General features: G+C 40.8%; 1 protein-coding gene across 2 annotated transcripts; it reads left to right on the plus strand.

Annotated features, from left to right (window-relative positions):
• Window positions 1-6,007: 6,007 nt before the first annotated feature.
• nt5c3a (5'-nucleotidase, cytosolic IIIA) lies at window positions 6,008-25,448 on the plus strand. 2 transcript variants are annotated; one of them, XM_015949920.3, is made up of 8 exons: window positions 6,008-6,306; window positions 18,726-18,824; window positions 18,951-19,020; window positions 19,522-19,654; window positions 19,743-19,832; window positions 19,925-20,087; window positions 20,171-20,371; window positions 24,669-25,448. In XM_015949920.3, exons 1-8 carry the CDS (start codon window positions 6,169-6,171, stop codon window positions 24,768-24,770), a joined length of 996 nt encoding a protein of 331 aa, XP_015805406.3. In that variant the 5' UTR covers window positions 6,008-6,168; the 3' UTR covers window positions 24,771-25,448. The 2 variants fall into 2 exon arrangements, with proteins under 2 accessions (XP_015805406.3, XP_015805405.3); XM_015949919.3 differs by lacking the exon at window positions 6,008-6,306 and adding an exon at window positions 15,965-16,285.
• The last annotated feature ends 64 nt before the right edge of the window (window positions 25,449-25,512 follow it).

The following is a 25,512-nucleotide window of genomic DNA, read 5'->3' on the forward strand; positions in this document are numbered from 1 at the left end:
GAATCAGATCACCCCAGAAGTCAGTCCCACATCCAGGGTCGTATCAAGGCATTTGGGGACCAAAGCAAAATAGGCTTGGAGCCCCCACCACCTCACTCCCTGCTCAGTTAATCTAAGATGGCAGCGTGCTGAGAGTATAGATTGTTGTTGCTTTTATTTAATAAACAATCATTTTAAAGCACTGAGCGTCACATTACCAGATTCATATTGAAGTTGTTTTGGTGAAAGTAACTTAAAGTAATGCCAAAGTAGTGTAATGCCTTACATTTTAAAATCAGTAATATTGTAATTTAATCAATTACATTAAAATGAGGGTAACAAGTAATAAATAATGCATTACAGTTTTGAAGTAACTTGCCCAACACTGCTGATTTCCCTCTTTCCTGTTCACTCTTTCTTGACATTTTTTAATCACAATTGCCAATTTTTGCTCATTTTAAATATGTATTTTAAACATTTTCTAAATGCTTTTTTATATTTTTACATTTTGTGCTTTTGAGAAGCGCCTCATGATTTTTATCTTGAGAGGCGCTATAGAAATGATACTTTCTTCTTCTTTACAGAGACATCGACCCATCGGTTACAGACGATGAAGGGACGAATCGTCTCTCTCTGAAAGCTGACAGAACTGATGTTGAACATTCTTACGGAGAAACAGAAGACAGTTTATCCACTTTGCGAAAACCAGAATATGAAAGCAGCGATGGTTTTGGCCTGGAGATAGCAACTAGTCTACTCAGAAACGTCGAACAATCGGTTTTCTATGAAGAGGATTCTGGATCCCAAACAAGTGTCTCTGTGGCCCATGAAGACGCAGAACCACTGACTGAAAAATCTTTCTTTTTCTTTTTTTTTTTTCTTTTTTTCTTTTTTTTTTACCGCGTCCTGTCTGGCTGTGAAGCAAACAGAATTGATGTCTGAATGCTGGTAACAAGCCTTACAGATTTACTTTCAGGTGGAGCATCTTTCTGATTTTTCGTCAGATGAAGTAACTACGTCAGATTTGGATGTGTTTGACTCAATGGGGGGAGGACGCTGGTCTGTCTCTGACTACAGAGAGGGATATTTGGGAGAATCAGGCTGGTCTTTCCACAATTACGGAGGAGAACTTTGGGGAGAATGATGAAATATCACTTTCTTTAGAAGAAAAGGAGGAAATGTCTCCTACTGATGAAGAATTAGAGGAAATAGACAGTGACACATCTGTTTTTTTTAGAAGAAGAACTGATTCAGGGCAACACATGTGCGCTCCAGAGGGCCCTCAGTCGACGCGCAGGTGCAGTCATAGAGATCGGGGTAGGCCGGTGGTGGTGCGGGGGGCGTTCGGCCCCCCCATCGGTGGGTGACTTGCCGGCTCGGCTGGGGCGTCACGGGCGCCGGCTGTAGTGGAGTGGGGTCGGTGATGTTGTCGGCCCCCCTTTCGGCGGGTCGCGTCCCCGCCGCAAGGTACTGGGCTTCGGCTGGAGTCTCAGCGCCACCATCAACTCCCCCTTCGGCAGGTGGTGTTCCCACTCCAGGGTGCGGAGTCTCAAGCATGATTCATGCTTCTCCGTCAGCTCCGCAAGGGACAGACGTGCACGTTGTAGTTAACAACACCCAAAGAGGGAATGACATGCAGCAACAGGCCACGCGTGCATGGCTCAGTCTACTCGAAAGGCACATCCTCAGACTGAGCAGCAACGACAGGCCATGTACGACCTGAAGGTCGAATTATGCTCAGCTCCGTGCCTGGCGCTTCCTGATTGTGACAAAGAGTTCCACCTTGAGGTCGTGTTCTCATCTAACTGCTTCAGTGTCGGTCTTTATCAAGTATATGACTGTGACAGGCGTGTCGTAGCATATGCTAGTAAGCTCTTGTCCGGTCCTGAGTTTAAATACTCTTGACTGTGAAAAGCTTTGCTTTCCACCATGTGGTCAGTTAAACACTTTTCCAGCTACACTGGTGGACAGAAAATCATCGTCATTGAAACACAACATCGGCCAGTGACCTTCTTTCCGCTTCCGGTCGGTAACAAGATGGCGCCTGTGCTTGGCTTAGCCGCAGTCACCGGCCACTTTTTCAAACTTTTCTCCACTAACCTCCTCTTTTCCACCTTGCTCCTGTCTGCGATACTCTTCAGTAGTGTCCCTGCTACCATCTCCTATGATCGCCAGACTCTTTTGTCCTTCCGTTCGTTCACGATCGCCCACGATATTCTGGTCTGGTTGAACTCTGCCCGAGTGGTAATTATTTTCTTAGCCAGCCCCGGGGTTCTGGCCGTGGGGGAGGCCTAGCTGTTGTTTTCAGAGACCATCTTCCACGTAGCTCTACAACCTCTGGTCACTTTGCTTCCTTTGAACTGCAGCTGATTAAAGTCGGGCGTAAGGACCCGTTCTACTGTGCTGTGGTCTATCGTCCACCTGGTCCAAACAGTTCTTTTCTTCAGGAGTTTAGTGACTTTCTATCCTCCTCTGTGAAGCTGATTATTGGTGACTTTAACATCCACGTTGATGATCCCTCCCATCACTTTGCCATGCATTTCTCCAGCATTATGGACTCCTTCAGCTTTACCCTTCATGTTTCTGGCCCCACACACACCAGGGGGCACACTCTGGACCTTGTTTTTACTTCTGATCACCACTGCATTTTCTTTAACTTGTCAGTGTCTGCGTCCCCACCTCCTGCTCGCCATATGGTTAGTTCTCGTTTTCTTAATGAGAGCACAGCTAGAAATTTTTCTGCTGCTTTTGATCCACCCTGTTCTTCTGATAACGACCCAGATTCCTTACCTTCTCAGTCTAACGATCGCTGCCTCTCCATTCTGGACAATATCTGTCTTGTCAGAACCAGATCAGTTCCTGCAGTGAACCCTACTCCCTGGTTTCATGACAGCCTGAAGCGCCAATGCAGAAAAACTGAGCGTTTGTGGAAGAAAACTCATCTCCACGTCCATCTGCTGCACCTAAAGGATCTTCTGACATCCTTTAACTCTGCAGTCAGAGATGCAAGGGTTTCCTATTTTTCCAACCTGGTGTCCCAGAGCAAAGGGAACCCCAAGGTGCTGTTTAACACCATCAGCAGCATCGTCTCTCCTGCCTCTCCTACAGCCTCCATCCACTCTGTTGCAAACTGTGAGAACTTTCTGTCTTTCTTTGTGAACAAGTCAATAAGGTTAGATCTAGCATCTCTCCTTCAGCCTTATCGCCGCCTCTCCCGACTCCAGTCAGGCCCATCATCCTAGATAGCTTTGCTCCTGTTTCTTTGCCTGAGTTAACCAAACTAGTTAACTCTATGAAGACCTCTGCATGCCCCCTCGACATCTTACCCTCATCTTTGTTTAAAAGTGCTTTTCAGTTCATTGGTCCCAGCGTGCTCTCTATAATTAATGCTTCTCTGGTCTCTGGTCAGGTCCCTGCTTACTTTAAGAACGCTGTAATCCACCCGCTTCTTAAAAAACGAATCTTGACCCCTCTCTCCATAGCAGCTTCAGACCCATCTCTAAACTTCCGTTCATCTCCAAGATCTTAGAAAAGGTTGTGGCTAAACAATTCACAGCTGCTCTTGATGAACATAACATCTATGATTGCTTCCAGTCAGGTTTTCGTAGAGCTCATTCTACTGAAACAGCTCTTCTTAGGGTCTCTAATGACCTTCTGACTAAGTGATGCAGGGGACTGTTCTGTTCTGGTCCTGCTGGACCTGACTGCAGCTTTTGACACTGTTGACCATCACCTGCTACTGAAGAGGCTGAGAGACTGGGCAGTTCTATCAGGAACTGCTCTGGAGTGGTTCTCCTCCTATCTTTCTGAGTGTTCCTTTTCTGTGGCCGTCTCCAAGTTTAGGTCCTCCACCACCTCCCTTACCTTCTTGGAAAATTAACGGGTTCTTAACCTCTAACCGGAAGCCCGTTAAACATCAAGACCTCTTCATGGCTTGTGATAACCCTAGCGACATCACATGACATGCAGATCTATTGGCGTGAAGTCAAAGGTCTTTCTCGTGTACCCGGAACTGATAGGGATCTGATTGCAGACTCTCTTGCCAAACAAGGTGCAGCTGTTGGTACCCCATGGTCCTTTAACCCCTTGTGGCTCCCTGACAGTGTGTCTTCTCGGTCAAACCCACCCCGTGTGTGTGTCGTGGCTCAGGCCGTTAACGCGTCCACCTCTCGACCGTCCGATGGTTTTGAGTCTGTTCTTCCTGTCTTTTCTGAAAACAACCTTGTCAATCTTCGGTCCCAGGACTCTGATATTAGCAGGATGATCCTGTACCTTTCTGATCCGACAGCTCATCTTTCTTCTCCTGTCAAGCTTGACTCCGTTCCTGAGCTATGGGCTCTCTTTCGTGTTCGTGTCATTCCCTCTCTAGGTGTTGTTAACTACAACGGCGCTGTCAGAGTGACCAGTCGATCCACAGCCTCCAAGGTCAGTGACACCCACAGAGTCTGTGTCGTCTCTGCAGCAAGATTGCTTCACTCGGGGGTGGGAAAACCACCTAAAGCTTGGTTTATGCTTGACGCATTCACTTTCCGCTTGGTGATGCAGCTCGCGGATGGAACGCGCTTCACAACTTGCAGCGTTTATAGGTTCATGCGGCTTGTCTCTGCGGTGAGCCAATATTCTCCCAAACTGTAAGGGGCAGCATAGAGCTCTACGGCATGCATCCAACACTACACCAGAGTAGAAGTAAAAATTACTGTTGTTTACAACATGTCATTCCAGCATGCTTTAACAGCGACCTCGTCTTTTCCGACAGTGCGAGCTATTTCTCTCCAAGAATTATTAACAACGTGTTGATCGCGGTGATCTTTGAGAGCTGAATCATACAAGTGTCTGTATTTACGAACCTCTGCCATACTAGTTCTTGCCAGTCCGCCATGTTTTTCCGCGTCCGACCGTCCGCATGGTTAGAAAATTTCCTAGGTGCGCGGTGCGGAAATTTTGGGCCGTGCGGAGGCGCTGTGGAGGGGCGTGGTTGTTAAAATGACGCAACCTCGCGGATGCGTCAAGCATAAACCAACATTAACCTAGGGGAGTTTGCAGTGGCACTGCACCTGAGACTCCGCACACTGGAGTGGGAACACCACCTGCCGAAGGGGGAGTTGATGGTGGCGCCGAGACTCCAGCTGAAGCCCAGTACCTTGCGGTGGGGATGCCACCTGCCGAAGGGGGGGGGCTGACAACATCACTGACCCTACTCCTACAGCTGGTGCTAGTGACCTCTAGACCTGACGTTGGTGACTCGCCTACCACAGGGGGAAGGTTGAATGCCACCCTGTGACCACACTGGCTGACCCTGATCTCTGACTGCACCTGCGAGTTGTAACGAGCAATAAACCATTACGCTACAGCGTCGACCGAGGGCCCTCCAGAGAACACACCTGCGCCAGACACGTTCTGAGACATTGCATTCACCCGCAAACAAACACTTCATATTAGATTCATCCAAACACAGGGTTGCTTTTTTAATACCAAAGTCTTTTTAATATCAAAGTCTTTTATAAATTGTCATGTTTTATAATTGTTTAGTAATAAATTTCTTAACCTTCTTAAACTTGACTCTTTCTTGAAATAAACACAGAGTGGATGTACATTGATCACTGAACAGGCAAAGATCTTTAGATCTTCTGAATTAACAAATAATCTTTGCTATTAAATTAAATCTTTAAAAATAAATATTATAATCTTTTGATTAAACATAGACCAAGCAAGTTGGTGTATGAATTTATATCTATTATATTATTATATTATCTATCATATATATATACATACATATATATATATATATATATATATATATATATGTGTGTGTGTGTGTGTGTGTGTGTGTGTGTGTGTGTATATATATATATATATATATGTGTGTGTGTGTGTGTATATATATATATATATATATATATATATATATATATATATATATATATATATATATATATACCATTTCACATATTTAGAAATTTTGTAGATTAATATTACATATTTGCTGGCTCAAGTGTTAGTAATAAAATATATTTTAAATATTGGAGCATCTATTTTATTGGACAGAGTTACTGCCCACTCCATTGTAGACGATCTTCGGCTGCGTAGCACACCAGTAGGAAAGCCGGCGCTGACAGGAGGAAGGAGGAAGGACAGGACGGGACTCTTCTCTGTGAGGCGGGCTGGTAAGAAGCAGAGCAGCGGGCCGTCATGGACAGGACGGCCGTGGTGAAGGTCGGAGCCGCGGCAAGCGCTAGCGTATGTGTTCTGGTCGGCGGCGTAGCACTGGCCCAATATATTGTCACCAAGAAGAAACGGGCCGGGAAGAAAACGAAGATAATAGAAATGGTGAGTTTAACTACGCACTACTTTGCATTGTCAAAACGAATAAAGTTAGAGGAGTCGGAAGTTAATGGTGGAATAGTTTCAAAATAAATGTAATGACAAGCGTTTCTTGGCACGCTCGCTTTTATTTTAAATACACGTACCGGAAATGTTAGTGCGTCAGATCTGATCCAGACTGCTAAACTAGCTTGAAGCACTGCGCTTGCGCTGCATTTATATATAAAAAAGCTGACTTTAGAGGTCACTTCCAGAGTTTATTCATCATAAAGAGTGGTAAACTTTTCTGTTTTACGTTTTAATGCTCGGCCAGCTCACATTGGAGTCATCGATGCTTCCTACGATTCTGTTTGTTTAAAAAAACAGCTTTGTGTTGGTCTGTTTTGTTTTAAAGACCGGTTTCATTCATCCAGTTTTTGCAGTCTTCTCAACACATGGACTGCTGTCATTACATGTTTCTAGCAAACTCAGTATGAGGAAAAACATTGTACACAAACCACACAAATAGCTTCATTTCATTATTGTTAATACAAACGGATTATCTCTTAATATATCCTACCCCACCACACCCTAACCTTTCTGCCTCATTTCAGCCCTGGCATTCCACCACACCCTTGTCATCCATGGAGTGGGTTCACACACTCCTCTCTGAAGCCATTGTAGGTGGTGTGAGATCACTGTAACATTTGATTGCTCCACTCCTTGCTGTTAGCATACCTTTAAACTCATAAATTGTTAGTTTGTTGCATCGACATTGGGATAAACATCAAAGTAGCTTGATAAGACTGAGAAAGTGCTCTCTTACATATGTTATTTTGTCTTTTTTTGTCACACTTCAGTTTCAGAGAAATATAACCCAAGTGAATAAAAAACTGTTTTCTGTCTCTGTTAAAAATTGCCGCAACTCCCATCAGTCAGATAAGTAATAGAAAAACTCTTGACCACAACAACTGCAGTCAAGTGTTCGATACATAATGTTAAGCATCAGTACAATATGCCCTGTTGTATGTTGCATGTGTGTTTGTACATAACTTAAAATAAGAATGTGTGTAAATATACTTTTATTGTGAAAAGGACAAAAGAGGAAGTGAGGATGATATCATAGTTAGGTAACCAATGAAGGACATGTATGTTGACCTCTAACCTTATAGATGCACCAATAAAAGGAGAGCATTGGTGTCTGCAAAGGTGCTAGCGCCAGTGAAAGCCCATTGAAACAAGAAGCTCTGTATCTATCATTTATTTCCTGCCTTTGAACCTGGCACTCCGCTTGGGATATTTGGACCGACCGCTGCGTACAACGACACTCTGTTAACACTTAATAATGATTCTGAGCAGTTTCACCCCTTTCTTTGGAGAACTGTTTGAATTCAGTCACTCTTGCAATGTTCCCTGTATGTACGGCCAGTTTAAAGAGAGACTTAGCAACTTTTTCATGTTTTTAAATCATTTTCTTGAGCCAGTATGTGCTAAAAAAATACCCCATTTACAGGCTACCCAGCCCCTATAGCCCCCGTGGACTGCAAATTACACTTGCAACTTCAGAGTCTGGTCTCTGTTGGACTTGGGGAAAAAAATGGAGCTGACATAACTGGTGCTGCATTCTGATTCCAGCACGTTTTCCTTCCATGAACACAGCTGATTTGTTTAATTTAGTGCGGTATATCAGTCCTGTAGACGCTAAGGAAGGTTGGGGAGACATCACAGTTGTTAGATTAAGGTGTTAAAAAGACGAACGCACAGTGAGAAGACGGGTTTTGCTGTTGGTTCTGCTAAACGGACACTAGGGGGTGGTAAAAGCCAAAACTGCCTGTCTCCCTTTAAGGTCAAAGGTCAGACATTCATGGTTCCAGCAAGTGAATCAGTTGCCCAATCCCAATACTCGCCCTGCGGTCTTCAGCAAAGTGCATTGGGAGAAAGTGTGCAGAAAGGCTTTGAGTGCGTGGTACACAAGTGTGCAAATAATTGCCGAATTGAGACAAGGAGCATCATGTCATTGCAACGCATGTCGGGATGCTGGTCGCTGTGATAAGATTTTCAAAAACCTTTATTAACAACTTTCAAACAAACAGTTATTTGAAATACAGTTATATTCATTGCTGCTTTTTCTAAAACATTCAGAGCATCAACTAACTGTCCTAAAACAAACTCATTTAATTAGAAAATGCATATTTTCAGAAAAAGAACTTGAGCCTTTTGTGGATTGTGGTTATACACTTCATCCAAGTCCGCATCGACGCCGACTCGGGTGAAGTGCGGATCAAGGGTGCAAAACGGGTGTTATTAACTTCCGCACTTGAGAATCGGGACACCCACCAGGGCTATTCAATTCCAGGCCTCGAGGGCTGCTATCCAGCACGTTTGATTTTTTAACCCTGCTTCAACACACCTGATTTCAATCAGCAGGTGATTAACAGGCTTCTGCTGATGAGTGCTGCACAGGTGACTGAATCACTGAATTTAGTGTGTTGGACTAGAGAAACCACTAAAGCGTGCTGGATACCGGCCCTCGAGGCCCGAACTTGAATAGCCCTGCTCTACACACTCACACTCCTGGTCGGGATTGCACAATTGAAGGGCAAGGGTGGAAGTGCGAGTTTTGGGATTGGGCTAGTGTGTCAGTCATTCTTTAAACTGAGGATCAGAACTCGGCTTTCCAAATAATGCCTATAATAACAGTTAAATCATAGTTTAAGAGCTGGATCGGTTACTTTATCTTGGTTTAAAAATATATTTTGTATTAACAGAAGTAATTTATTTAAATTTTAATGCTGATCTAAAACAGTTAAGTGTGACAAAAAAGCAAAAACTAAAGTTCATCTGTAAGCAAGTCGACCTGACTGAATTATCCTTCGTGAGTCAGGCGAGCAGCTTAGTCCATCAGCTGACTTCTATTCATTAAACACAGTGGGGATCCAAGATAGCTGGTCACATGGCCGTCTGGCTTTTATTCTGGAAAATATTTCATCGACAAAGTGTGATCCTTGAGGACAGGAAAATTTTATAAGGCCGTAGGGTGTTATTTCCAATTAAAATTGAGCAGAAGGTCTCTGTGAGTGAAACAAACCGATGTTTAAATGAAACACTAAGCAGCGGACGTAAACCGGGATCAGAGCAGTTAAACTGGGATGCAGTAGCATGTGGCTGCTGTGTCCCTCAGCATGGAAACGTGTGCTTTTAATGATGTCTGCTGCGAAAACATCCGGTCTTTTCTTAACTGCAAAGCAACTTTTACAGGTTGTTTCTTTTTGTTTTCTTGTTTGACTTGAACATTTTGTGGTTAAAATGGTGCCTTCTTCTTGCTTTATTTCTCAAAAAGACATTTATACACAAAATAACAAACAAGTTTCATCATTCTTAGGCTTGCAAGCGTGTGAGTGTGTGATGGTGTGTGTCCATATTAGTACCTTAAGGACAAAACAAGACAAACGTTTAGATCCTCTGTAGTTTTCTTTTGGGGGTTTCTCTGAGATCAGTTATCCGACTTGGACCGGGCAGTCTGATTCACACAAAATTGTCAAGTTAGACATGCGTGTGTAACCATACCAGCCCTGGTACTGGTAGGTCCAGTTCTTTATTAACTCTGCGTTGTGTTGTACAAAGAGTCTTGAGACAAAGTTTTTGCTGACACCAGCATTTAATCTGTTAACACAGGAATGCTGGTCAGAAACCTAGCTTTTGATAGGATTGGTAGGATCAAACAGTACACTCTGTTGGAATAAAAAGACTGAAATAAGTATTAAATAACTCTGAAAGTTTTCCTCACATACGTGCACTGATAGAACCCGACCTACCTCGAACGGCTCCGCCTTAAAACTGACTAACCGCAGGCGCAGCTGGATACGTTAGCACGTAAAGCACGTAAACCGGAGACGTTTTCAGCTGTTTTACTGATGGCAAGTGGAATGACACTATTTACTCTGTTACACGTGTTCAACTGGAGCCAAGATTATCAGTCACACAGCATTGCGTTGTTTTTCTGTCACGTTAACGTGAAGATTGAATGCCACGATCATACAGCTGAATGGATTTAAAATGTCATTAAATAGTTGTTTTGTATTGTTAAAAGAGATTCCCAACGTTCTTATTTAAATCAACTAAAAATGCAGTTTATTTAGCTAATCTGTGTTTCTGCCTGTTGACCTGTAGGGGGCAGGCCAGATCCTTCTTTACTTCTTCCAGACCTCACAGATCTGTTAATTTGCTCTTAAACTACAGCCTTGTTATTATACTATAAATATTTTCTACATAGATTATTTGATCAGAACTGTATTGAGTAACTGAGATGTGTGTTTTATAATGAATACAATCTTAAATGATATAAAGGTGACCCACTGATCTGTGGATGCTCCAACAACAATACTGGATGCTTTATAGTGATGAAAAGTATTTAAAAGAAGTTTTTGTCTTTTTAATGCAGTAATTTCAACGAAACATGAGTTATTTTACAAGAACATAAATATTTTTGCCATAAATTCAAAGACTAATCAGTTACTCATGATGAGTACATTGGTACCTGCTCATGGAACAAATACATGTAACAACTGAGAGAGTTTTAAATGCAAATAGTCTTTTTCAGTGTAGAAGGAAAGATTTTCTGAATGAAAACAACATATTTAGAAACCTGGGCAAGGAAACGGTGATCCTGGATGTTAGAACTTTATTCTTGTGTGGATCTCGTGCCCTTTGGGTGTTTGGTACCTCCTCTAGCAGCCAGCCTTTATCATTAGCTACAGATGGCTAGCATACAGCATCTACCAGCGTGATAGTCATTGGTCATTGGCAGTCGGTAATTAGAAATAGATGTACAGGTAATAGATAAATAGTTTAACAATCTTCAGTAGATAATAGAGTAAAGCTGATGTTAATTTCCATATTATTAATGGATATGTAGATGACAAGCAAATGATCAGAGGATTAATGAGGAATAAGCAGTTTCTGATCATCTTTAAACCAAACTCCCGACCTAATCTTTATATCTTGAAGTCACGTGAATATTGGCATAAACATTTAAACAGGAACTTTTTTGAAAATGTACTTGGGCTGTTCTGTCCAGCAAACTTGGACTTCAACTTTAACTAATCACAAATACGAATACTCAGTCAAACTATATTGACAGACCCAAGTCCACAATTACGCAGAAAACAACAACTAATACTAGGGCTGGGGGTAAACGATTATTTTTAAAACGATTATTCTGACGATTATTTTATCGAATAGTCGACTATTCTAATGACTATTTAGACAATTAATCTAATGATTATTTTTCTACTGCCCAGTTAATAAAAACCAAAAAAATCTCTAATAAATTCCTCAAAAAAAGTGATAAATTGTTACTGTAAGAGAATAAACACTACAGGCCTTCTATTTTGTATAACACTGCTTTTATTGTGTTGGTTGGTTATGTTCTGGTGACATGTTGAACTTGGGAGTGCAGGCTGCTGCCTGAGAGGTGGTCGGAGAGACGGAGTGTCTCCATACTGCTTTGTTTTGGTCACTTATGTGCGTGAGGCGAGTGGTGTTACGACTCTTCCTGGGGAGTTTGGCTCGTGTGCAAAAAGGAAGGGACAATAACGGGATTTAAAAGTTAAAATGATGATCAGGTTTATTTACAACTACAAAAAAACATAAACCTTTCCATCCACAGGTTGGGAATAATAAAACTAATTCTGCCTGTGGGGAATTAAAACAAAGTACAAATAAGTAGGGATGTCCAACTGGGCAAAGATTACAGGGTTCTGGAGCAAAATAAGAATCTCCAAAGGTCCAACTCTAAACTGGGTGGTTAAACCAAACTCAAGGTGATATCTTAAACGAAACCAAAAACCCACAACACTCTAAATGTAATAAAAGGGAGATCTACGCTACAAAAAAAGATTAACTCTAAACCAAAACGTAACAGCTTATCCCAACGCAAGAAGCTGTTAGCGAAAATGCTAACAGTAGCTTTACCAACGTTAAGTTCAAGTTACCAAGTTTAAATAAACCAAAAACACCCAGCGGCAAACAGACCAGCACGGAGGAGAGACTGCTACCACCAAAACAGCTCTCCTAATGTCTGAAAGAAGCTCCTTAATGAAGGGAGAAACGCTCCCGGTGATTTTCTACATCTGCTATAGAGACGGAGCAGCGCATCTGACCCCGGAAGTTGTTGTCCGTTGCTGGGAGATGAAGGCGGGCAAAACAGGAAAGGAATCTAGTAGTGGACGGACATTGTTCCGGGTCTTCGGTATTTGGCGGAGATGTTAGTGAAGGCGGAGAAGAGGGCGAACTAGAGGAAAAACATGCAGATTCCTCTTCTATTTACAAACTCATGGGGATGCAACAAGTGGGCGCGGTGCGTCGACTACCGGATCTGACGTCGACAAATTTTTAGAATCGAGCCGTCGACGTCATCGAGGCGTCGCTACAGCCCTAACTAATACACCATGATGAAAAATTATACACACACACACACACACACACACACACACACACACACACACACACACACACACACACACACACACACACACACACACACAATGAAATTAAATGACTTATAAAGTCCATGATCACGTAAAAGGAGTGTATTGATGTAATCAATAATGAAAAGATCCCCATTATAATGACAGTGTGTAGTTTCCCTGGCTATAGGGGGCAGTACATACCTAAATGACTGTAAGCAAGCATTACTTTTGTGTTCAAGTAAGACCTTACCAACGCGGGATGGAGTGCAACCTCCAGCAAAATAAGATCATCAGGTTCTCTTTCATCATTGGCAACGAGTGACGAGGTAAATGTGGAAAACAACTATGTTTATTAATGGTGAAAGTTTTGTAACCATTTGTTACAAATCAGTAAATGTATTTTGTCCCCATGGGCTTCCATAGAAGGAAAGATGGCATCCAATATGGCGTCGCCCAGAGACTTAGACCCACTCCCATGTATTTTAGACCCGGTCTTAATGATTATGTTTTTAAACCGTCAATATTTTTCGTCAACTGGGCATCTTTTAATTAATTTGAAACAACATTTCGATGGATATTTCCAGAGATTAATGGTAAAAACTACACATTGTCACTTTAAAATGTTTTTGTCACCTCCCTCTTCACACTGATGCTCTAGTTTTGTTTTGCCTTCTGAATAAGGCTCAATTCCTTCCCTTTCAAGGTCCAAGTTAAGTTGGCAGAATGAAGGTAAAACACATTGGCAGCAAATATGTCTCCATTATTTATCCCCAACACACTTTCTTGTTTAGCATCTGGAGATATTTTTACACACTTCTTTTTCTAAGCATTAAAGTTCATGTTGCTAGCCTGGCAAGCCATCCTATATATGTAAAGATAAAGTCTGGCCACGAGCAATTGAAACCACCCAGTCGTGGGGCGGAATCTATGGTTTTCCTTCAAACTGTCTCTGCACACGATTGGACAGCACCAGGAGCCAGTCGTAGAAACAATGTGACGTGTTCATCGTTACGGAAATCAGTCAACGGGGTAGCCGGTTTATTTTTGTTCTTTTTCTCCTCCATGGTGGTGTCCCAGGTAGTCATGCATTTTTGTTATTGTTGACCAATAGGAAATCTGCACGTGTCTTATATTTTGAAATTTCTCAGACTCTGTACACTGCACCCATGTTTAATCAAACATGTCTGATATATTTGGTTTTGCAGGCGTTCCACACTCAACACGAGAGCAGAATGCATTTTAACAGAGAAGGCCAGAGCTGCTGTGTCTGTGTGAGAAGTTTCTGCAGCGGCCGATAATTATAGTGAGCTGTAACTGGAGAAAGTTGACCTTGTTTTTAAAGATGTTTTGGGAGTTGTGGAATGTGAGACAGCAGAAGAAGGACGGATGTCTCATGTTCTAGTCTTTTTACAGCAACAACACAAGCTGTACGTGCACAACTACACATTGATAATCCAGTTGTTGGAAGTTTGCATGTGCTAAAATATGCTTTATTTCTTCTGCTTGTACCTTTTGAATTAATTTCACAAATGCTTTTCCATTAGTCAAACATTAACTGAGCCGATAAGGTTTACTGGTAGTCGACGGACTGTTCATTCGCTCAATGCACTTTATCATGTTAGATAGTATAATGGATGTAGAAGCACATTGTTGGACTCCTATGCGTCACTTTATATGATGTAAAGGTTTGAATCTTCAGTATTTTTTATGTTTTGTTTGCTTTCACTGGTTTGCAGTTCTAGGAATTCATGCTTGATGTTTTAGCTGACATCAAGCATGAATTTCAGACTCTAGTGATGCAGTACCCTTTTTTTTTTTTGCTCTGACAGAAAAACACTTCCATATGATGGAGCCTTACTGGGCCTTTCCACCGGACGCATCGGTGCCTCCTAACTTCCGTGAAACATTGTGCACAGAAATTATTTGCTACTAGTGTAACATTTTGGAAGTGTTCAGGAATAGACGCGTCTATTTTTTATGCATGCATTACGCTTCCAGACCGCATCAAACTCCGCAGTTCAGATCAGGCCAGACAGGAAGTCAAACACAAAAGCGGTGTAAAACTTTTAAAATAAAAGTCATGTGCAGATTTCCAGTCAAAAATGTAAATAATTTCCAGTGAAACCTCTACAGCCAAGGTAAACAGAACAGAAAAATAACCCCACAGACCTTTTTGGATACATGCCATTGTCTATCCTTGCTTGTCATCGTGTGAACTTGTGAAATCACACATGGTGTTGTAGTTCTCCTGTGATTTCATGACCTCGCGGGAGCAGCCGTGTGGAACGCTTTAGCTGCTGTTTGGTGTCTGAAATGCTCCCGGTTGGAAGGGAGCTCGCGAGTAAAATGCATTACTACGTTACATGCTGCTTACACATCCAGTGGAAAGGTTGGGTGAAAACTGTGCATTTTATCATAATAGTCATAAACTGTCATTAAACACGTGTCAAGAATACTTTTATTATGCAAACATTTGGCAGTTCTGAACAGGGAGCTGTAGTTCTTAATGAAGAAACCAACTAAACAAGTTCAAACATTTCCCAACCATCAACAAGTCTTTTTTATTTTTTATTAAAGGTCACAGGCTCTGATCAAGAAAGAAAAAGATTAAAGCTGTTTTAATACGACAGCTATTTTCTTCGATCTCTGCTGGTCTCCGTCTAGCCGTTTGCTCATCAATATCGTAGGATGTCATCATTTAATTTTTTACAGTGGAACACACTTCAAAATATCTGAAACGGAATTCAAAATATGACAAAAAATGACCGCTGGCATGATCATGAAGCAACTTGTACTGAACATCCAGGAGGCTGAATGCACAAATACTCAGCTGATATGAACGCGTTCTCTCTGTGTTGACACCTTTGAGTCTCTGGGCCTCACGGTCGTGTTCCGACAGAACCAGAAATGCAAACATATATCACTTCTGTATGAGAGCCAAAAAATGAAAGCCGCAGCTCAAAGATAAGAATGACACACTGAGTGTGTGTGTGTGTGTGTGTGTGTGTGTGTGTGTGTTTCAATGGCGACATCAGAGGTGAAACTGTTAGTTGACATGTATCCCGTGTGACTGTTCGCTGACCGAACAAACAACCTGACCCTTAACCCCTGTGACCCTTCATGTAGCTTCAATCTATTTACTTCGTGTGTGTGTGTGTGTGTGTGTGTGTGTGTGTTTGAAATGTGTGTGTTCAGCAGCCGTAGAACTGAAGCAATTCTGGTCTTAGTTATTGATTTTAAAGGTTCTTTTCTCTGAGAGGTCAGAGGTCATTTTACTGGAAACGGTCTAGATTGCGAACACTACTCTTAGCTTCACATCTGTTTCTAGTGTGTGTGTGTGTGTGTGTGTTGAAATTTGACAGCTAGAATTGTCATGTATGTGTGTGAGCCTGGACGGGAGGGGTTGTGTTGTGTCATTGGTTTTGGTCACGCCCCCCCACCCCCCACCCCCCCGCCTGTCTCTGCAGATATTTAAACGCTGCACAGCCACACAATCTTTTCTTCACTCTTGTGTTTGCAGAGAAAACAGACCCAAGGTAAGTCTGTGTTTGTGTGGAGTTTTCCATTTTTTTATAATTTACAAAAAAATTATATATTTTGTTACAAAAAACTAAATGTTTTATATTTCAAAAATTTTGCCAAAAGCCCAAGGACATGAATAATCGTAGATCAAAATGTTCACCGGCATCAGGGGAGCATGTCTCCAAAATCATCATATCATCATATTTTAGTTGATTGTTTTGAAACACAAACACTCTCTGCTTACGTCTTCTAATTCAGGAAGTAGTTTTGAGTCTGGGCTTGTTTTGCTTTATGATACGAGGCTTATAGGTTAAAGAAACCAACTATTTATTCTGAAACTCGTGTTTCTGACTTTCATACGAGCTGTGCAGGTCTGATTATATAAGCTGTTGGGTGTATCTGATGTCTACCTCTCATCAGCTCTTTTTAAATCACGGACAGTTTGTGCCTCCCCCTCTGGTACTGTTACATTAGACTCATTATTATGTTTTACATGTTTTAATCACCTAAAACAGACTGTGTTGTCCACATAAATCACTTTAAAGCTCTGAATTATGGTTGGTTAATCTCAGTTCGATATCAGCTATGAAACAAGCAGCTTAAGCATTTTTTTTTCTTATGATGATTTATGGAGTAACTTCGTCTTTCTAGTTATTAAAACTAATTTACCACCTTTAATTTAAACTGATTGCTATAACCAAGACAGTTTACATGATTATGGTTAATTATCAGCCCCAAAAAATCTAATATAATTGATTTCTGTTATTCAGTTTTTTTCCCCCAATTTCCTTTTTTCCCCTGTATTTTTTCTTATTAAACAAAGAAAAACATTTTTTTTTACATCAAGGAGAGACTAATTCATATGACAAGACGAACATTATTTCTTTGCTTTGGCCCCGTTGAGCTGAAGCTGATGAGATGAAGTTACAGAAAAGACTGAACTTTGTAACCTCTGTGTTACTGCAGCTGTTTATGGATACACTCAGTCTGTTACCAACACCCATAGCGTGCGTGTGTGTGTGTGTGTGTGTGTATTGTCTGAATTGGAGAACACAATGTTCCATTTCTGTGCTGCAGGCAGAAGTTAAACTTAATCAGATGGTGCTCTTGGAGGGAAGTTCAAGACCCAAGCTGCTAATTCTCTGAAACAGAAATGGTTTTGTGGGGTCATCAGCAGAACCTACAGTGAAATTATCACGAAACAGTCAAATGTCTCAATCACAAAGGAAGGAAGGTTACACTGAAACAGATTTACTTCTCAGCCAGCTGGCGGGTTGTCAGTTTTTCTCCTTAAAAAAAAAAAAAAAACAAACCAAAGAGGGAAGTAGTAACTTTACAATCTGTGAGCCCACAGGGTTGCTGAGTTTGCGCTGAGCTAACGCTACAGCACTGGCATTTGTAATTCAGCACCGACTGGCAAAATGCTCCAGAGTTGTTTAGAGAACCAGTAAACAAGAGCGACCCAGAAGTATTTTCTTGTACCCCTAAAAAGCCACAGCATTTTTTTCTCTAAAATCGGGTAAAGCAGGCTAGAGGCTACCATTGAGCTAACAATGCTAGCAGTGAATTTGAAGCAAATAGTCAACCCCAAAAATATCTGTAGACAATTTTTCAATGACCAACTCAATATTGCAGTGAAATGTGTGTATGAAGTGAATAAGAGTCAATTTTGGCTATTTACTTCCTTTAATGAGTCGTTCAGAACTATAACAGCAAGCTAACCACAAGCCAGCTAACAACCACATGTCTTCTAGTGCAGAAGACATATTACTTTAGTAAATGTGGTAAGGGCTCCCCACCGTAAAGCACCTACGAGTGCTAGCACCAGATATAACAATATATTTATCTACTTATCAGCTTACTGTACATGCCTCTTTTTCACTTGTCATCTAGAATCTTCTAGTGCTGATCATTAACTGGCAACAGCCATAAAACTCTGAACAGGAGTGAGAAAGGAACATTTTGCTTAGAAAAATGGGCTGCAATACCCAAATTTGACCACAGGAGGTCATTCTTACTTCATTCTTGTATTCCAGCTTGAATCTGTAATCTGACCACAGATTAAGTTAAAACAATATGTTTTTAAAATATATTTAGTTCCTACATTAAATATCTACAAAGAAGTTTAAAGTTCCAGTTGTCGCACCACCTCCACCAGCTCTCCTGGTGGGACCCTGAGATCTTCCAAGGCCAGCCTAGAGATATAACCCCTCCAGACTACTTTAGTGTGTGCACCACTGCAGATGCTGCCCCAGTCTGAGGGACACACGCCTCCTTACCGTGGTGGTATGCGGTTGTGGCCCTGGTGGCTATGCATTCACCCAGGGGGCTCGACAAGCTCTACCCCGGGCCGACACAGCTACTTTTCATCTCCTCCAACCAGTTTTCTGGAAGTGAATGTTGATGCTGCTTTCTTAACAGTGTTTCCTTAACAACCTTTGTCTCTTCTTGCAGATGCCTCAGTTTGAGAAACCAACTGTCCACATGAGGGACCCTGAGCGGGTGGAGCAGATCATCTGTGGCCTCATAAAAGGAGGAGCTTCCAAACTGCAGGTACGACTGTTAACTTACTGGTTTACATAAACTAGTTCACCCGATAGGTTTACAAGCTGGTTGTGTCTGTTTGTTGAGATTACTTCTTTGTAATCATGACAGACAAAATGTTCTCGTCTGTTTTAGATCATCACAGATTTTGACATGACGATAAGCAAATTTGCTGTTAATGGAAAGCGATGTCCGACGTGTCACAGTAAGTAAAACGCTAGCAGGGCTCTCCAGCAGATACGGAGGGCTCTTCCTGCCAAAACAGACACTAAATAAACAAACAAATAAATAAATAAATAAATAAGGAAATAAAAATGTGAAAAAATAAATACTTAAGGAAATAAATAATAAATGTAAAAATAGATAAATGAGGAAATGATGTATTTTCATCCATTTCCATTTTGCTTTTTAAAAATTTTACTTCAAAATTTTTGTGAATTAGTTTAGGAACATATTAATTTCATTAGTAATTAATTAAATTAGATAACATTAATTTATTAATTAAACATATGTAATTTTTTTTTACAAATTTACATTGCTTTTTTAATTTGTCTGTCTATGTTCATTTGATTATACAACTGTTTACTTAATAAAGACTGCATTTATTGATTTTTAAATGTATTTAAAAAAAAATTATTTAGCCACATGCAGATACGGTCGTAAGAATCAGATTACACCTTGCTGCCTTGGTTTATTGTTTACTCAGATGTTATTGACAACTGCAAACTGGTGACAGAGGAGGGCAGGCAGAAGCTGCTGCAGCTGAAGCATAAATACTATCCCATTGAGATCGACCCTCACCTCAGTATGGAGGAGAAGTTTCCATTTATGGTGGAGTGGTAAGCCTTACTCCTTAATTCTAATGACTCTCAGATAAATACACATTTTTATACATGTGAGATTTTACTGAAATGATTTTGCTTCTAGGTATTTTAAGTCCCACTCGATACTTGTGGAGCAGCGCCTGGAGAAAGACAAACTACCGGAGGTGGTGAGGGAGTCTGACGTTGCACTCAGGTATCAACAGAAGAGGAGAGCCATAGGAATATGTGGAGCCTTCATTTACCGGAGCAGAGACGAGGACTAACTGTTGGTGTGTTTGGTTACAGAGAAGGGTTTGAGCAGTTCTTTGATCGCCTGCATCAGCACAACGTGCCCGTCTTCATTTTCTCTGCCGGTCTGGGAGATGTCCTTGAGGAAATCATTAGTCAGGCTGGAGTTTATCACTCCAACATTAAGGTTGTTTCCAACTTCATGGACTTCGATGACAGCGTACGTCCTTCTTTTGTTTGTTTACATTTAAACTACATGACTGAGAATTAGAGGGGCTGAACTCTGGGGTGTTTGTTTTGCAGGGCGTCATAAAGGGATTCAAAGGCGAGCTCATCCACGTGTACAACAAACACGATGGTGCCCTGCGGAGCACGGAGTACTTTAAACAGCTGAGGGACAACAGCAACATTATCCTGTTGGGTGACTCAATGGGAGACCTCAGCATGGCTGACGGCGTCCCCAACGTAGAGCACATCCTCAAGATCGGCTTCCTTAATGACAAGGTAGAGTCAAAACAATCACAGGTTTTAACCCTCTTATTACCAACCTGTCGCCGCCGACAGGATTTGACATGCGCACTTCTCATTACCACAAGTCCTGAACCGTTCCAAGATTTCTGTAACATTCCAAAAGTGCTGAAAAGATTAAAAATAGGGCTTTTCGTGCATATACAATACATTACGGTAGCCACCAGGATTCCCTGTCTTGAGCTCAACGAATCACAACACAGATTCAGAGACGTGCTGAGTTTGTCATCCAAAATGCTCCGTTTTATAACTTTTGAATGGCTGATCATGAAGCAATCAAAGTTATAGAAAATATCGCTACGAGGGGAAATCCTGCTGTACAGTCTGATTGAAACAGAGCACAGCGGAGCGCAGCGCCGCGGTGAAAGTGGATAACGGGACGGGGAAGCTAATTAGCATAAAAAGCCAGCATGAAACTATGGAAATGCCTCAAAGAAAATCAACACGATCTATTAGGTGTCCCAGAAGGCTTATATCTGAAGACGGTGACCACGAAGGACAGAAGAGAGAGAACAAGGAACCACCTTTCGTCAAACTTTTTGACTGGTCTATTGTTCTTTGACCTTTATGCCCTTTCCCCCCAACCCACCTTACATCAAACTTGACAGGTGTATGGTTAGTAGTCCCCTTTTGTGATATGATCTTTAATGATCCTATATGTCAAGAAATGAATTGATGACTGTTGTGTAATGACGCATGATGTCTCCTTTTGTCAAGATGTATATTGTTGATCTGCTTTGATCTGAACCACTTTAGTTACGCTTGATAACTGTTTTGTGTTAACCCCACAGTTCCCACAGCCCCTCCCTTTCATACGTGAGACCCCACATCCCTACACACACAGACTGTGTGTGTGTGTGTGTGTGTGTGTGTGTGTGTGTGTGTGTGTGTGTGTGTGTAATGATGACTTCCTCTGTTGTAAAATGTGTATTCTGAATTGTTCAAAATATGACACTAAGGAGAGGAGAGGGGTTGAAAGGGATGCCTGTGTGAGTGACTGAGTGAGCGATAGAGGAAGCAAGGGGGTGGGCTAATGAGTCAGTCTTTCATGGTGGCTCACTTGTTTATGAAAGCAAAGATGGTCAGCAGGAATAGACAACTGGACGCTGTTTGCTGAATGGTTATTAATGATCAACTAGTCTTAAAAGGGGGAACTTCTTTCTTTCATTGTAAAGTGATACCCCCAGCATTTACTGGCAGAGCTTTGTCTACTGAGTCCCATTTAAAGCTGAGTCCAATTCTGTCCCGCTCTGAACTTGAGACAGTTACCCACACCTTCATCTCCTCACGCTTAGACTACTGTAACTCTCCAGGTCCAGTGATCAAAGCCTGCTGGTTGTGCAGCACCAGGCTAAAGACCAAGGGTGACAGATCATTTGCTGCTGTGGCCCCCAGACTCTGGAAGTCTCTCCACCTGAGCCTGAGATCAGTGGACTCAGTGGTCTCCTTTAAAAAGCAGCTGAAGACTCACTTGTTCAGGGCTTTGTATGCCCGTCTTCACCACTCTCTTTATTCTGCTCTCCCCACCTATTCCACCTTCCTCAGGATCCACTGATTTCCCTCTTTCCTATTCACACTCTCTTTCTTTACATATTTTTTTAATCACAATTGTCTATTTTTTGCTCATTTTAAATATATTTTAACAATTTTCTAAATTATTTTTTATATTTTTACATTTTTTGTTTTTGTGAAGCGCCTTGTAATTTTTATCTTGAGAGGCGCTATAGAAATGATTTCTTCTTCTTCTTCTTCTTCTTCTTTTTCATCATCATCATCATCATCATCATCTACTGATGCCTTCATTTACATGTGAAGTAAACCTAAATGGAATGTGCTTGGCTGATGCTATTACAATTCCTCTGTCTTTCCATACCTTAAATATTGCATCTGACCTGCCTGGTGGAAAGAAGTGATTACCCCATATCTGACTGAATTGAAATAGGCAATGAGGTTCTTTCAAGAAGGTCTTTACATTGTACCGTACTTTGACCATGTTTGTCGTTTAAAAGTTTTCTTACTGTGTTGGAATATGAATATGAAGGAAGAGGCTGGTTTAGTCCATAAGCTTCCATTTCTACCCAGTGTGGTGAATGGTTCGTGTAGTAAAACATAATAGACCTTAGTTGCGCGGCCCAATAGTACAGCTTAAGATTTGGACATTTTAAACCTCCTCGTTCATAAGGCAAGTACATTAAGGATAACCGAAGTCTTGCCTTTTTGTTATTCCAAATAAAGCGCACAAATATCTTTTTCATTTGCAAGAAGAATCCTGTAGGAGGTGGTAGTGGAATATTTTGAAACAAGTTTAGCAACTTTGGAAGAATACTCATTTTTAGAGTATGAATTATACCAATTATGGATATTGGCAGCTGCATCCATCTATCCACTGAATTTTGAATTCCACTTACTAAGAAATCGAAGTTTGTTTCAATCATTTTTCCCAATCTCGGTAAAATCTGAATTCCCAGGTACTCAAATTGTGTCACAACGTTAAACTGTGTAACCTCTGGGATTGGGTTTAGTCTTTCATATTTATTTAACAAAAGAATAGAGGATTTTGTTTTAAGTTTGTAACCTGAGATTTTACTATATGATTGAATGACTTCCAAAATTGTCGGTGTTGATTTTTCTACATTTGAAATGAATAAAATTACGTCATCGGCAAAGAGATCCTGTGTTCGGTTGGTCCTACACCAATTCCACTGAGTTGTGGATGAGAGCGTATTGCTATTGCAAACGGTTCTATTGCCATATTATATGATAGTGGCGAGAGGGGGCAACCTTGGCGACGGCCCCTTTTTATTGCTATTGGTTGGGAAATATTTCTATTTGTTATAATTTCAGCAGTGGGGTTGCTATGTAGGGTTTTGATCCATGTGATAAAATAATTCTTCCAAAACCCTGAAAAGATATGTTCATTCAACCCTGTCGAAGGCTTTTTCAGCATCTAGTGACAGGAAAGCTGTATTTAGCGCATCATTTTTATAGTGAATAATATTTAATAACCTTCGTACATTATGGGAACCCTGTCTTCCTACAACAAATCCATTTTGGTCTTGATTTATGAATTGAAGGAGAACGTTATGAAGTCTTTCCGTTAGTACTTTGGAAACAATTTTCATATCCAAGTTCAAGAGACTGATGGGTCTTAAATTCTTGCATTTATCTTGAGATTTTCCTGGTTTTGGGAGGAGAGTAATCAAGACTGTGTTTAATGAAAGGGGGGAATCTGACTGAAAGATTTCTTCATACATATCCAATAAGGGGACCAATGATTTAGACTTTTCCAGAGTCCATGTTGTCAATGGCTTGGTCAATTTCTTCCTTAGTTAGATTTGAATTTAGATTTATTTGATTTACTTCTGAAATAGAGGGAATATTTAAATTATTTAGAAAGGAGTTTACATCATCTAAATAAATTTTTGATTGTGTTTTATATAAATCTTCATATTTCTTGAACTCTGTTTTTATTTATTTCGGATCTACGATTGTCTGTCCGTTTGATATAATTGAAGTAATAGGAGGTTTAGTTTCAAGATGTTTTATTTGCCATGCCAACAATTTTCCTGCTTTATCCCCCGTTTGTAAAACGACTGTTTCAGTCGTAAGAGACTTGATGCAGCTCTAGATGCAAATGTTTATTATATTCGGCTCTTAATATTAATAACTCCTTCTCCAATTGCAAACTATTGGCGTCAGCGTTATATATTTTTGTTTGAAGGGGCTTTATTATTTATTTATATTTATGTTTTCCAGTTGTAACCTGGATTCTCTTTCTTTTTTGATTTGAAACCTGTATAGCTGATGATGTGCCCTCGCAGAAAAGCTTTGAATGCTTCCCATCTGGTGCAAGCTGTAGTTTGCATGGTATTAATTTGGAAGTACTCATCAATATGTTTGCCTATATATTTTACCAAGCCTTCGTTCTGTAGCCATTTGTGTTTGAAATGCCAACTAGGTGGAGCTTTCAGTAATTTATCTGCCTTGTAGACTAAGCAACATGGGGCATGGTCTGAGATCACGATAGTATCATAGGAGCAGTTAAAAACCTTAGATAGCAGTTCTGAAGAAACCAGAAAGAAATCTATTCTAGAGTATGTCTGAAAAGTTCCTGAATAACAGGAATAGGCTTCAGCATTTGGATTTCTCTCTCTCCATATATCTAATAAGTATCGGGCATTCTTAAGAAAAACACTGTATATACACATTTTCACAATTGATGAGAATTGATGAGCACTCCAGTCTCTAACAGATCGGCTTGGGATCTCTGCAGGTGGAGGAGCGTCTGGACAATTACATGGACTCTTATGACATCGTCCTTGTGAAGGACGAGACTCTGGAAGTGCCCAACGCCATCCTTCAGAAGGTTTTATAACTCCAGCTCATGATGTCCTCTTCACCACAGGGCCAGTCAGACTCTTTAACCAGCATTTTTCTTTAATTCTCTTCCTGTGGACCCCCACCGGCCTCTTAAAAGGAAAGTTCACATTACCTGAATGAACTGTTTCTAAAGTCCCTACGGCAGCCTGTCTCTGGTGTGTTTTCAGTCAACAAATGTTTCTCTTGAGTCATTTTAATGATGTAACAATGATGAGAGCTTGCAAATTATCACTCCAACTTTATAATTTGCACATTATTGTAATCAGCATTATTTTTAGAAGTATTTTTGATATTGCAATATTTGTACACGAAATGAGGGGTTTCTGGGGGTATTTAATGCCCACCTGGTCAGTGTTTCAAATGAAGCTAATGATCTTCATTTTAGCTAAAATATTGTAAATTAAAACCATATGAGAAATATATAGAGTCATAAAGCACATAAAGGACCTTTAAAATATATTTTTAGACAAAAAACTGAATGTTTTGCTCAAAGAGAGCTGCAACAGGACAATGAGGATTAGTAAAAACAACAAACAGGGTTTGGGTAATTAACAGGAAATGTATAAGATCATAATTATTATAAAAGACAAAATGCACTTTAAATTATTTCATATGGAAAAATTAATCCAATGTGCATGAGCACATGTGGCTGTAGCTTTAGTTTGTGGATGTAGGAAAAATGTATTGCACAAAAACGAAGCCATGTTTACACACGTTTTTTTTTTACTTCAAATTAC

This window comes from Nothobranchius furzeri, chromosome 5 (genome assembly GCF_043380555.1).
Source record: "Nothobranchius furzeri strain GRZ-AD chromosome 5, NfurGRZ-RIMD1, whole genome shotgun sequence".
Lineage (NCBI taxonomy): Eukaryota > Metazoa > Chordata > Actinopteri > Cyprinodontiformes > Nothobranchiidae > Nothobranchius > Nothobranchius furzeri.

Coding starts and splice junctions, on each gene's coding strand:
- nt5c3a (XM_015949919.3), top strand. CDS start 16,127: ATGTGTGTGAGCCTGGACGGGAGGGGTTGTGTTGTGTCATTGGTTTTG. Junction 20,088..20,170: donor TCATGGACTTCGATGACAGC/GTACGTCCTTCT, acceptor TTTGTTTTGCAG/GGCGTCATAAAGGGATTCAA. Junction 20,372..24,668: donor TCGGCTTCCTTAATGACAAG/GTAGAGTCAAAA, acceptor GGATCTCTGCAG/GTGGAGGAGCGTCTGGACAA.